The sequence below is a fragment of the Pterocles gutturalis genome, unplaced genomic scaffold, assembly GCF_000699245.1.
Source record: "Pterocles gutturalis isolate BGI_N339 unplaced genomic scaffold, ASM69924v1 scaffold7311, whole genome shotgun sequence".
Classification (NCBI taxonomy): Eukaryota; Metazoa; Chordata; class Aves; order Pterocliformes; family Pteroclidae; genus Pterocles; species Pterocles gutturalis.
In genome coordinates this window covers 14,397-27,536 of record NW_010105338.1, presented here as the reverse complement: position 1 = coordinate 27,536, position 13,140 = coordinate 14,397, and the positions used below count along the sequence as shown (strand labels likewise).

The window sequence follows — 13,140 nt, the reverse complement described above, 5'->3', positions numbered from 1 at the left end:
TAAAATTAATAACAATATTTTTAATCATAAAAATAACTATATTCCAGTATATAATGCTGGGCTAGAAAATCTACAGATGATTTGAATACTTGAGCTGCCTTCCAGCATAGCGATGCATTGGGGTTAATCTTTTTCCATTTTGACTAAGTAATTTCTTTGCCCAGGTCTGCCCAAAACAAAATGATGAGAGCAGTGACTGCCTTCAGTAAGTACTGTTTTGCATAAGAGCTGTTTCAAAAAATCCTGACGTATCCTTTCCAGCTCTCCATGATTCTGCTGATAATGGTTTTAAGAATGCATTTCAGTTATTCCACTTCAAATATAGACCTTCAGGGATGGCCTGCTTGAAGAGAAGACTGCCTGATGGCAGTGGTTTTCAGACCAGAGGTGACAGTTCAGACAGGGACACAGGACCACTGAGTTTTGAGCCTGATAGGGTTCAGTTGTCTATGTGAGCATTTGTGATTTTGAGATTAGCCAAAATGGGGCTTGCAACTGGAAAAGCTTGGGAACCACTGCCCCAAAATCTGGGCGAATTGCTGTTGATGTGTGGTTGGTGTGAGCTGGCTGCCCACACATCAGAAGTGCTCCTTCCAGGTGACTATGGCATACAAACAAAGCTTGACCGCAAGCAAAGAAAGTGAAGTGGATTTCACTTTAGTTATGTACTTGTATAGTCTAGGAGAAATGCGGAGGGGTGCTTCCTTGATGTAGGTTGATCCAAGCTGTTTTACAATAGCTTCCTTCTGTATATGAGCTCCAGAAAAACAGGTCCCCACTTGGGAAAGCTGCTGCATAAAAGTTTGTTTTTGTTTTGTGGGATTTTTTTTGTGTTTTGGATTTTTTTTTTAATCACAAACATAACAAGATAAAGGAGAAGTTACATATTGTTATATTTTGTCACCAAATGATACCACTTAAACCCAACAATTTTGGACTGGAGCATCTGCAGTTTCCATTGAAGTTTGATGTGGTCTGCCTATGGCTGTTCTGAGAACATGGGGATCTTCACCGAGAATGTATTTATCCTTTCAGGAGACAATCACAATGTACTGAGATAGAGTACAGAAAACACAGTGAGCAGAAAATTGTCTGCTAATTGAGAACTGAGTATACTCCTCTTTAGTATTTCCCCCCCTTGCATGTCTTACGAAAAAGGATTTCAGATCACAGCATTTCTTCTAAAGGGCAGGTCAGGGTTGGTTTGTTTAGCACTGTTTACTGTAGTAAAGTCACAATTTGCATCATTTCAACCTATTTTTGCTTTAAGTAAAGAACAAAAGAAAGTGTGGAGCCTCTTAACAGTGTTATCATAAGTTATAGTTATATTAATATCCATTATTATGTCTTTGCAGAGAAATCTATAAAGCTGAGCTTCACCAAAGAGATTATGCTTCTCAGTGTTACAACAGCCTACACAGGTATGAAGCAAGCAGAGTGTATAATGGTGTAGCAGTGTCAAGGAATTGTTTGGCATTTTAACCCAAGAGCAGGATCACAATTCTATATCTCTGCAAATATTACTTGAATATTTTGGTTAACTTTGAACAAGTCAGTCACTTAGGACATTTCTGTATTCTGGAAAGTGTTTCTGTGTGGGAGGAGAGGTGCACCTAAATCTGCAAGTACTGACAGATGTAGTAGTGCTTGGCTCAGTCCGGTTCGGAGTCCCACATTGAGGGTTAGGCAAAATTTACATAACTGATTTTTATCTGATTTGGCATTACGCTATCAACAGGTTGTAGATTATGTTTAATGCAATTGCATCACATTTGAATTAAAATAGTTTGTACATTACACTTTCAGTGTCACCTTCATTAAGGCAAGGGAGATTACTAACAGTTTTCATTTTAGTCTTGGTTCTATTGGGAGAAAGTTCAGCCATTTTCAGCTGCTTTTGTTATTAGTATTTGCTGTGGCAGGAGCTGTCTTTATTTTTAGCAACTTTAGTTAAACCCAGTCTGCCATTGTTAGACCAAGTTATGAGTTGGAATAAAAATAAATTTGTTTGCCATATACTACAGTGATTGTTCTACAAAAAAAAACTATAAAATGTTGAAAACGTTACTGGGATCTTGTGATGGATTTTTGAGGGGTTTCTTGCTCCTTAGGTGGTTTCAGATGTAGTTCTGTTCATGATCAAATCACTTTAAGAAGAATAGATCTTCAGAACCTCAGCTCAGAGTCATTTGTGAAAAATTGTTGTTAGCTCTTGTAGGTGAAAAGAAAAACTTGGGTCTGAACAACTATAAACAGTGCTGTAACATCTGCTGAAGGCTGCAGTCAGCTGCTGGTAGAGAAATAGCAATAGTAGCTATGAAGTCAGCTTGTACCAGCCACTAATCCGAGTTACAGTTACTTACAGTGTCTCCAATGTTGTGTTAACCCAAATTAACTAACTTGAATTCCTCTTAGACTTTAGTGCAAGGAGAATGTGAAGCAAGATAACAAGGGAAGGGAGTCAGTCAGGTTTTGCTTGATTAATCTGGAATTTGGGCTTAAAGGTAGCAGGAAAGAAAAAAACAGTCCAGCTTGGAAAACATAGCTGCTGCCACCTGGTGGCTCTTGGTCAATGTTGCCAGTTTATGTAGGAAAACACACAACCCTGTAAGGCCAACAAAAGCTTTTATTTCCAAAATCAGCGGCTGGATTGTCAAGACTACCCAAAGTTCATCCCTTTTTGAGGCTATGCAGTTCATGTGCCATGTTAGGTAACCTGCTACTGGTAGACTAGGATATGGCGTACCGTATTTTTTGCGATAGCAAAAGACAAAGGAGTTGAACTAGAAACAGTTTTATTTTTGTACTCTTTTTCTTTGTTCAAGCAAAACACTTTGCATTGTTTTAAATACACTTTCTATTAGGAAACTGGTATTTTTACACTGGTTGCTTACAGTCATGCTAGTTAGACTCAGCTATGTCACCTTTCCGCACAGTAATGGCGAAAGGAAGAATTTTAAACAAATAGCAATTGTTCTTTCTCAGTTTTAGCTTATGTGTGTATAGGAAAGGAGCAATCCATTTTAGGAATCTTAGCTCCTTGTTGGTATTTAGGGCTGCGGAGACTTTCTTAGGAATGCCATAACTTGGGGGGCAAAAATCTTACACTGAAGTTGTGCTTTATTTCTTAAGTTACTGTAAGTGTTATTTCACATGGCACTGTTCATTTGGATGAAATTCCGAAGTTCTTGAAAAGTAGAAATATAAGCTATATATAGGGATTGTGCCAACAGAAGCAGTACTGAACGTAAGTGCATGTGACGCTAATTAGTAAGTCTTTGCTGGTACAGGTTTCATAAACTGGCATAGGAGAATATCGTAATTGCATAATTTGCTTCTATTATGCATACCTCATTTAAATGTATGTATGTGAAAGATCCTTTAGGGAATAACAGCCTTTTAAACATAAAGAATTTTTTAATGACTTTCATAGTAGTTCATCCATCAATTTTGTTTGGTTTCCTTCAAAGGTTTGGAATTAACATTCTTTTCTGGAGTATATGGAACATGTATTGGTGCTGTGAATAGGTTTGGCAGTGAAGAGAAAAGCCTTATTGGTCTCTCTGGTATTTTTATTGGTGTTGGAGAAATTTTGGGTGAGTTGAAATTTACTGTGTTATAGACAAGACAGGATGTTATTGGGGAATTTTCAGCATTTTGATATTCTGTTTATAATAGTATTCTGATTACATTTTTATTATTTCTTAATGGATATTGTAACTATTATAAATTTATTTTTAAATTATTACACTGAAGATTTATTTCAAAAGTTATCTTGTGTTAAGTGAGATCTGGTACTTGAATAAAATTGAATATGGGTAATGTTCATTAATTTTTTTTTTGCTTAAACTCAAGTACTGCGGTGTTTAAAAAAAACCCAAACCAAACTTTGATCCATAGAGAGATGCATTATTAAATTAAAACTGCTAAGCACAAGGCTGCCCATTTTCACTTAGTTCTGTTCCAATACTGGAGGAAACAGTGGCTCCTGGCAAAATATTTGAAAAAAGGTTGTGTCTTCATTGGCAATCACCTGAGAAATCTCCTGCTCGCATTTCCCAGATACCTCTAGCAACCTAAAGGTTATATCATTTGGCAAATGGGGCTGGCAGATCTGGCAAACTCCTTGTGACTGTTTTCATGTCTGTCCATCTTTTGGTTATCCAGTATGGAGAAGTTTATGGTTTTCAGTTTATAGCTGAAAGTTTTCACTTCCCCCCCAGTATTTTAAGTTTGGTTCTGTTCATCTTCAGTTCTGATTTAATTATCCAGTCTTTTCCACTCGTGCAGGTGGAGGACTCTTCGGTTTACTGAGCAAGAATAATCGCTTTGGCAGGAACCCTGTTGTGATGCTGGGCATCATTGTCCATTTCATAGCCTTTTATTTAATATTTTTCAACATGCCAAATGATGCCCCTATTGCTCCTATGGAAGGAACAGATCGTGTTGCTTATATGATTCCAAGGTATGTAAACTTTTTCCTTTGGCTGGTATAACTCAAGATGTATATTAACAGCTTGTTTCTCTAATAGAAAATTCCTTGAAGCTGCTTTTCTCTGTAGTGAATAATTCCGTAGAAAAAGGTTTCAGGGATTCTGTATTTATTCTACCAGCGTGCACCCAATTTATGAATTTAAATGGCATAAGAATAAAAAGCATGAGGATGTTTGATAGTAATTCTGTCACTTGAGAACTGACGTTCCTCACATCTAGTACAACAGTGAGACCAGCAGCTATTGCACTAGGTGTCAGGAGTTCGGTTTATTTTAAAACAGTGTTTGGCTCAGTTTTACTACAGCCTGGAGCACCAGCCTTGCCCTGTTGCACTGGTTTCCAGAGTCTTTGAATGCTTGTTGTCAAAGTCCACTTGGTCTAACTGTCTCTTATGTCGCTCAGTGTCAGTGGAAGAATATAGGGAACCTTTCTTATCTCATTGTTGAAACTTTATTTTGGGGTGTATTTTTGCCACTATGTGTGAAATACAGCGGTGTCTGTGCAGAGACAGGTGCTAACTTGCAATTATAAGTGTTTGTGCCTGTGCTGGTGGGTATTCTTTATTTAACTGGAGTGTTTTTCTGCAAAATGAATTGGTATTTCTCTAATACTCCTGCAGTATTTATGAACTCACCATGTGTGTCTCAGCTTTTAATCACTGCCTTGTGGCTGTTGTGGCTCCAAGCACCAAAATGAGTTCTTCTAGCCGTTCTAATTCAGCACAGAATTGGCTGCAGGTAACAGTAACAGAAGTCTTAGCATTCAAGAAATTGAAATCTGATTAAATGATTCTTTTTTGCCAAGCCAAGTGTTACCAGTTCTTTTCTAGTGAAATTTAAAGGTTGGTAACTTTCTTCCATTCTCACTTTCCAAATCAGTCTGCCAAAAATAGTTTATAAATGTGTACGCTGTTTGAACAAATGACTTCTAAAGCTTGATTCACTTTTTCCTCCAGCAAAGAGGTGGCCGTATTCTGCAGCTTTCTGTTGGGCCTGGGGGACAGCTGCTTTAACACCCAGCTCCTCAGTATTTTAGGATTCCTGTATTCAGAAGACAGTGCTCCTGCGTTTGCCATCTTTAAGTTTGTTCAGGTATTACATGACACAGCTTTTTGAAAGTATGACTTTTGGAATGTTTTTGAAATACTGGGCTGGGTTTTTAATGAGCTGAGAGAAAATATGTTGTTTCTGCAGAGGATTTCAGCCTGTTACTTTAGCTTTCACAGGAGAAGAAAAAGGGATTTTAGGTAGGAGTAGCTTGATTGTATAGCTTGGTGTGATTATGTAATTGAACTGCTATTACTTACAAATTTTGAGGGAAGTTGGAAGTGTTGGGAACTGTAGTTTAAAGTCAAAAGGCTAATAACGGTTAACCAGACTTAGATTTTATTTAAAGGATAATTTACTGAATTTATTTACTCAAAGAAATCTTTGATAGAGGGGTGTGAGTTAAAAGGAAACAGGTTGTGTAAGTAGTAAAGAGTTTGTGGATGTTGTACCATATGTCTGGGAGTTATCAGGTGGGTATGTGGACAAAAGAATTGAGTAACGGTTATCTGCCCTGAAGTTGTCAGAGTGCCGAGATAAATGCATCTGTGCTAGCTGGAGACTCGAAGAAAAGTCTGTACAATATGAATACAACTGCTGTATTCTGAATAGATAACTGCTCTCACGGGCATTAATCTTGTTTGGAACTGAACTTGAGAGGTCAAGATCTGTGTTGATCAGAGGTATGGGTAGAAAGAAGGTGGTGCACAGCATGGAGACTGTTCATGCATGGTCACACTGATAGCAAGCTAGTGCTGGGAGCACAGGTCAGGATGCATCTAGTTGAAAAGATGACAGCTGCTTGCATTGAAAATATTTTTTTTCCTTGTGCACAGCTCTGTTTTTATATCATTCTCAGTGATATGTAAGAATTTGAGATAGGCATAGCACACGTTAAGAATCTTTATATTCTCTGATGAAAATTTTACCTTTAAAAAAAGAGGGATTGCAAGTAAGCAACACTGCTTGTCAAAGCCTCTAGCTATTTTGATACAGAATAGTTTGTGATGCTGTAAAAATGGAAATATTTTTCTGGATTTTGTCTTAAAGCCTCGGCAGTGTAATTTCTAGACAAATTGTTTTCAAATACTAGAGAACAGCACTTGTGATGCTACAAATTTTGTGTTCACTTTCTGCAGTGAGCACCATTTAAACAAGTAAAAACTACATCTGTTGTATATGGTACTAAGACATATGTTGAGGTATAACGACATTTTGAGATTATATATCTTCTACAGAAGCATACTACTGACAGTTGCGTATTAAACTGTGTGTATGTTGATATGATAATCCTTGTATAGAAGTACTAGCCTGGATATCTCCACTGATTATCTTCTTATATTGTGGTGTGTGGTTTTTTTTTTTTTCCTCTCAGTCCATCTGTGCTGCGGTTGCATTTTTCTACAGCAACTACTTCCTTCTGCAGTGGCAACTCCTCATCATGGTGGTTGTGGGCTTCTTTGGAACAATTACCTTCTTTACAGTGGAGTGGGAAGCGGCAGCAGCCCTTGCTGCCCGAGGCTCGGACTACAGCAGCATCTGATCTAGATACCACACCTGGTCCATCGTAAGGAGGAACACAGGGACGTTGATTGTGAAGTGATGTGAGAAGGTGAAAAAGATCAAGTTGCTGCAGTGGTTAAGATGGAGGAAGTTACTACTCAATCGCCATCAGCCTAACTGAATGTGAAACACCGGAGAAAAAAAAATGCCGAATTTGAAAGGCTTTTTTTCTTTCTTTAATCAACTGAGTGTGGCATGCATGTTCTTAAAAGTCTGGTACAAGAAATGGAGGGAAATGTAGAGATCTATGTATTGAACAAACCTGCTCTGAGACGTTCCTTTCAGAATATAATTGTCTAATTTTACTCTGCCATGCACTGGCAGAATTACAGTTTTGTTTTTCCCCCTAAATTATTTTTCCTATATTTGAGTTCTGCAGACACTTGAATTCTTGTATTGAATGAGTGATATTTTTATAAGGTACATTATATATCACAGAATGTGTCTGCACAAGTGAGAAATCAATTCATGTCACTGACTTTTTCAACAATGAGATATGCAGAAGTATTTCTGTGGGAAATGTTGGTTCTTTATCATGCAGTTCCTTGTTTCCAAGCCATTTGTTTATTAATTTCTTTCATGTGCGTAAATTTTATCTGACACAGGTTGGGTTTTTTTTGAAGAAGGTGGTTCAGGTTGTAGAGTGACACAGAAGATTTTAAAAGAATTTGAAGAAGTTACCCTTAGCAATCCCAAGCATGTGATCCTGAAATCTGTGAAGTATTAATAATTGGAAACAGTCTCTCAATTCAGCGTCTCAGAATTGAACTGTGATGGGATAGCTGCTGAAACTTTCTCAGGGTAGTGCTGCATGAAGGACCATAAGACATGGCTTCCCTCCCAGACTCCCAAATAGTTCTTTTGAGTTAAATGAAATTTTCATTGTAATCTGTGATGGGAGCATTGCCTAAGATAACTTTTTAATGTACAAATAGACTCAGAATGTGAACTGTAAGACTAATGTTGCAGTGTTTATTCCACTGCATAGTCTAAAAATACCTGAAACGCTTGACATAAGTTGTTTCATTCAGTATATTTGGGGAAGGACTGTACTGTAATCTTATCCTGCCAAATGCAAAAACAATGATGCTAGCATAGTAACTCAGTTTTAATCCAAAACTGTTATCGATGATATAAGACAGGCAGTGAATGCAACTCACCTTGATTTTATCTGACTCTGTAGCACTTGCAGGTAGGTTTCTGTCTAGTGGGCAAACGATGCAACCCAGAGCAAGTACGGAACACTGAGAAGGTGTTTTTAGACACTGTGTAGCTATTTTTAGAGAAGTACCATTCACCAATCTTTTTTATGCATAGTCAGAATGTTAATGTCTTATCTTTAAAGACAAGTTAGAAAAAGTTGACTCAGTGTGTGTCAGTAGCTCCTGCACGTCATAACTGGGTAGGTGTACCCAAGGGTAAACTTGGTGAGGGAGTATGATGTCTCCTGTGACGCTTGCTGTCACTTTTGCTCTTGCAGGGCACGTTACACCCAGCTCCCATGAAGCACAGCCCTCTTCATGCACGGTAAAACAGCAGAGAGAGATTATTTTACAGGCATACAGAAAGGGATTTTTCAATTCACTGCAGGTTTTTGCTGTGAGATCAGTAAGGTGTTAATGAGAGGATGGGAGGTCACCTGAACATTTGGCAAGCAAAGAAATCTGTGAGGACAGCTGGAGAGAGAAAGCCTTGTGTATTCCCGGGAGATTTAATGAATGATGTAAAAGAGAATGAGACAGAACACACGTTTGAGCGAGGGGCTACCGAAGCCATTCCCATTTGTCAGACAAACTGGAAAAGCATTCAGTATTCAATCAATACATGCGATTAGTGTGACTAGCAGCACTCTAATGCCTCTCTCTTATCCACTCCTGTTATCCTGTAATTTGAAGCATACTATTTTTATATACTGAGCACCATAAAAGGTGTAGATGATAGGATGCTGCCAGTGATGAGAATTCTCTTGTTGTTACACGTTTGTATTTTCTCCCAAGTACCAAAAGGGATAAGGAGCCGTTTTAAGATAGGGAATTACTGACTCTTGTCTCCGAGTTCTTCCTGGGACCTGTTTTTCCCCTACATATCAACGAGAGAAGAAAGACTTGAAAGTTCACAAGGAACAATTTTGTCTTAACAGTACATGGGAGGAAAAAATGATTCTCGGGTCTTGTGGGGATGAGTAACTTAAATGCTTTCAAAACAGTGCCATTCAATTGTAGCTAGGTCACGGCTCTTGTGAGGTCGCTTTTTGAAGTGATCCCTTTTAATCATGAATTTCTGTGGGGTTTATCTGCTGTATAAGAACTATATCAACTATTTTATTAGAAATTAATGAAAATTGCTGATTTTGTTTAAAAAGCATTTTAAGACTGACTTTCAGGGATACTAATGAACTAGGACTTGTGGATTTTCAGTACCTCTTGTGAACCTGACATGTTGCTTTTTCTCCTCTGTTCTTCTTGGTCTGACTCAAGATTCGGATAATGTTAGAAGGCTGTTCAGAATTATTTATTGGGTCGTTAAAATGAAGTATTGCTCTGTGACAAGTTTTACAAGAAATCATGATATTCTCAAAACTGCACCATGAATAGCCAATTTTTTTTTTTACTATTAACTATAGAAGTATTGCTTTTGGCATTTGATCTGAAGAGACAGTTCTCAGTTATTCAAGCTGATGATGACACATGATTGCTTTTCACTTCTTTGTTTTGTCAGGAGGTGAAAAGTCCACCCACCTATACACAATTGTTAGTTTGGTCAAAATTTTTGGTATAGCAATATAAAGAATAGTAATGCTGGTATCCATTTATGACTCCATCCTTAATCTTTTTGTTGGCATTTACCAGCCCTGAGACTGCACCCCATTCATTTCACCTCCTTGGCCTTTGAACAGTTTCGTATTAATCTGAATTGGGAGCTTACTGTTAAATTCAGGGGGAATTGATAAAAGGCTTTTGCTGTATTTGTGGTATTGTGGGTTTCTTTTCTATTAGGGATTTTATATTTATAAGTGAAATTACACATTAAGGTGCTTGCATTTATTGAAAATAAGTCTTCCTTTCATTTCTTTATTTTTCTCTTCTTATCCTTTTAGGTTTTTACTAAGGTTTAATATCTTAACATATCACATCCCCAAGTTTTTCAAACAAATGCTAAAGAGGGAATGAAAACTGATACTCTTGACATTTGAATGCCAAAGGAGCTGCTACAAATTAACGCATATCATACAAGTAAATCTATATTTTTGTCTTGCCCATTGGTATTCATTTTGATATATGAATGTATGGAAAGAGAAAATTTCTACAGCTGTAGACCTTGTTCATAAATAAGTGATGTGCTTTTACTTCTGTTGTGTTCATTTCATTGTGTAAAATCTGTGATAGCAAGTTGAGGTACGGAAGAGAACTATTTAAAAAATGGTCTTTGGGTCCATGTGTCAGTTAACCAGACTGGCAAAGCTCCATTTGACTCTCTTTGAACTCCACAAGTTTGCTTTAGCTGGGGAATGTGGTTCCCTGGCACAGCCTGACTAAGTGCCAGTAATTAACGCTACAGAGGTTGCCTAGCAGCTTGTCTCTGTTTGAAGAGTAGGTGTGTATGAAGAGAACCTCAAAGATTGTTTCCTAGGGCAATGATTAATTGTTTGCTGTCAGTATAAGTAGGAACATCATGCCAGTAGACACGCTACTCAACTTTGACTCTGATTGTGTGTGTAAATTAGTTAAGACAGGACCTCACAATCATCACTGTTAATTTTTCTAGTGAAAGGTGTTTTCAAGGACTTCACCCACACCACTGTTTTCCTTGGAAGTCTTGTAGCCTCACTTACGCTAATTGAATGGCAGCAGTGCTTAATACTGTGTTTTCCTTGCTGCCTGGTAGGTCTTCTAATATGCTGGCAGAAATATTAAAAAATGGGAGAATTTAAAGATGGAGATGAAGTTAGGTACTTGACAAGATAATTGCTGTTCTGGTATGACCACACTGGTCCAGAAGCAGGGTTGAGACTGTTTGTTGTAGTTTTCATGGATAAATCCAGAGGATAAATCCAGAATGATGCTTTGATAAGTTTTAACTTCAGAGACACTGTTAGTACCACAGAAAGGCACTGATGAGAGAGTGGAAGAAACATCCTTAAAGTGCAATAGAGAGCACATCTGGAACTGAGGATAATTCTCCGTGGGCATGTGAAGGGGGTGCTTTGTTCAGCTGAGTTTGGCGTTTAGCTGCTGCTGGCACTGCCTTCATTTCTGTTTATTTCATACTTCCTCTGCTATCTTAGTTATTTCAGCTGTTGGCATGTCTTCCTCCAAGCTGTCCTTTCTCTTCTGTTTACATTTTGGCACTGCAGAAGTCTAATTCAAATGATTGAAACTTTTTTACTTTAATAAAAAGTGACTTTGGCTTGGATTTGGTGATAACTGAGAAGGGGCGCACACAATGATAACCCTAACGAGAATGCGGATTTTGAGTGAGTGTATCTGACTCTTTACTACATTTCTTTTCATGGTCACTGCCATGCAAATAAAAGTGAGCCACAGACAATGTTTTTGTTAACGTGCTTGCTAAGTGTCAGAACAGCTCTTGTCATGCCGGGGCTGTGTAAAAGGCAGAAACAGTCTTAACTGATGGATCTCGGAAGTGTTCTGTGTCACTTCCATGACAGTCCTCTGCTTAGGAAAATGAAAATGATTGGCTTAGTGCTAAACAGCCCTTTTGAACCACTTAATCGTAGTTGTGGCAGAGACCAGTGGAATGTGTTAGGGAAATTTTCTGTTTCCCTCAAGATTCAGAGATTTGCAGATTTGTCAAAATCCACTGTGGTTCTACTAGTGTGCTCTTTGGATGGCTTTGGTATTCTGATTTCTGAGACAAAGATTCTTTATTCAATAGCCCACTGCAAAATCTTTATATGAATAAATAGAAAAGAACCTCATAGGTTAGTCTCTGCTGCGCATAGCCCCTTGAATCATTAGATAAAAGGACATTTAGGAATTTGCACTTCAAGGTTAGATGGTGAAGAGAAAAAAAAAATAGAAGGTTTGTGCCTTAAATGAGAGAAGAACATAATTCTGTCAAAGGGAAATCACTATTTGTTGAGGTCACTTAGTGAAATTAGCTTCGATTAAGCATCCTTACTAAACGCGGTGGTGACTGGTTATTGTCAGAGCCACTTGTCTTGTGGTAAATCCTGACCTGCGGAGTTTGGTATGAGTATTAATCCTTGTAAAAAACCAATTACACAGATAATGCAAAAGAGCCTCACCGCCATACGTCATTATTTGCTCGCAGAAGTGTAACAGTGGTACAGAGCATTTGTTTAACAGCTCTGGTGCTGAGCGGCCGTGCTGAGGAGGTGAGGGATTTCCTCTGCAGCAGTAACGGCGGTGGATGCCCGGGGCTGCGTGCCGTGCTCCTTGGCCATAGGACTGAGCAAGGCGCTAAAAGCAGGGTGCAGTGGGAAAAATCACAGGCTGCCAGAGCACATCTGTCCTGTTTGAGCAGCATGACTGAGGAAGAAAATGCAGGTGGAGGATAGTGGTGAGTGCTCAGCCTTTTCCCTTGCTGAAATTCCTCCATAATGCTCAACTAATATTTGCAGACTACCTGTCTAAGCTACCTTTCTTCCCATTATACATGTTCCTATAAAATATTTATATAGGATATAAATGACCACTGTCGTGTGCTCCTGTGCTCAGCTTGACTTGACGTAGGGTAAATCCCACGCATTCATCAGCTGGTGCTTCCATTTCGGTGTTTTCTGTGGGTGTGGGTGACCCAGCTTTGCAGCACGGTGAAAGCAGCTGCTCTTCCTCCCTGCAGCTCCTCCTCTGCCCTCAGAGGCAGCAGGCTAACGGTGTGGGGCTGATGCTCTCCACTGGCATGTCAGGGCACACAGCGGGTAGACCCCAGGCAGTGCTGAACTCATCAGTACGATGGGCATTTGTGCTGAAACTGGAAGTTTTGGAGAAAATAAGGCATGAGTGAGACAGTCTGAAAAATGAGTGTTCCAGCGTTCCCATTCGTATGCCAT

The 13,140-nt window shown here is 38.7% G+C and overlaps 1 protein-coding gene across 1 annotated transcript; it reads left to right on the top strand.

Moving 5' to 3' along the window:
- Positions 1 to 164: 164 nt before the first annotated feature.
- Positions 165 to 7,083, top strand: MFSD11 (major facilitator superfamily domain containing 11; the record flags this gene model as incomplete). Its single annotated transcript, XM_010087351.1, has 6 exons — positions 165 to 205; positions 1,356 to 1,421; positions 3,471 to 3,596; positions 4,291 to 4,465; positions 5,450 to 5,585; positions 6,916 to 7,083. Coding segments are annotated over 6 exons (712 nt in total), but the record flags the coding sequence as incomplete, so codon positions are not given.
- Positions 7,084 to 13,140: the final 6,057 nt, after the last annotated feature.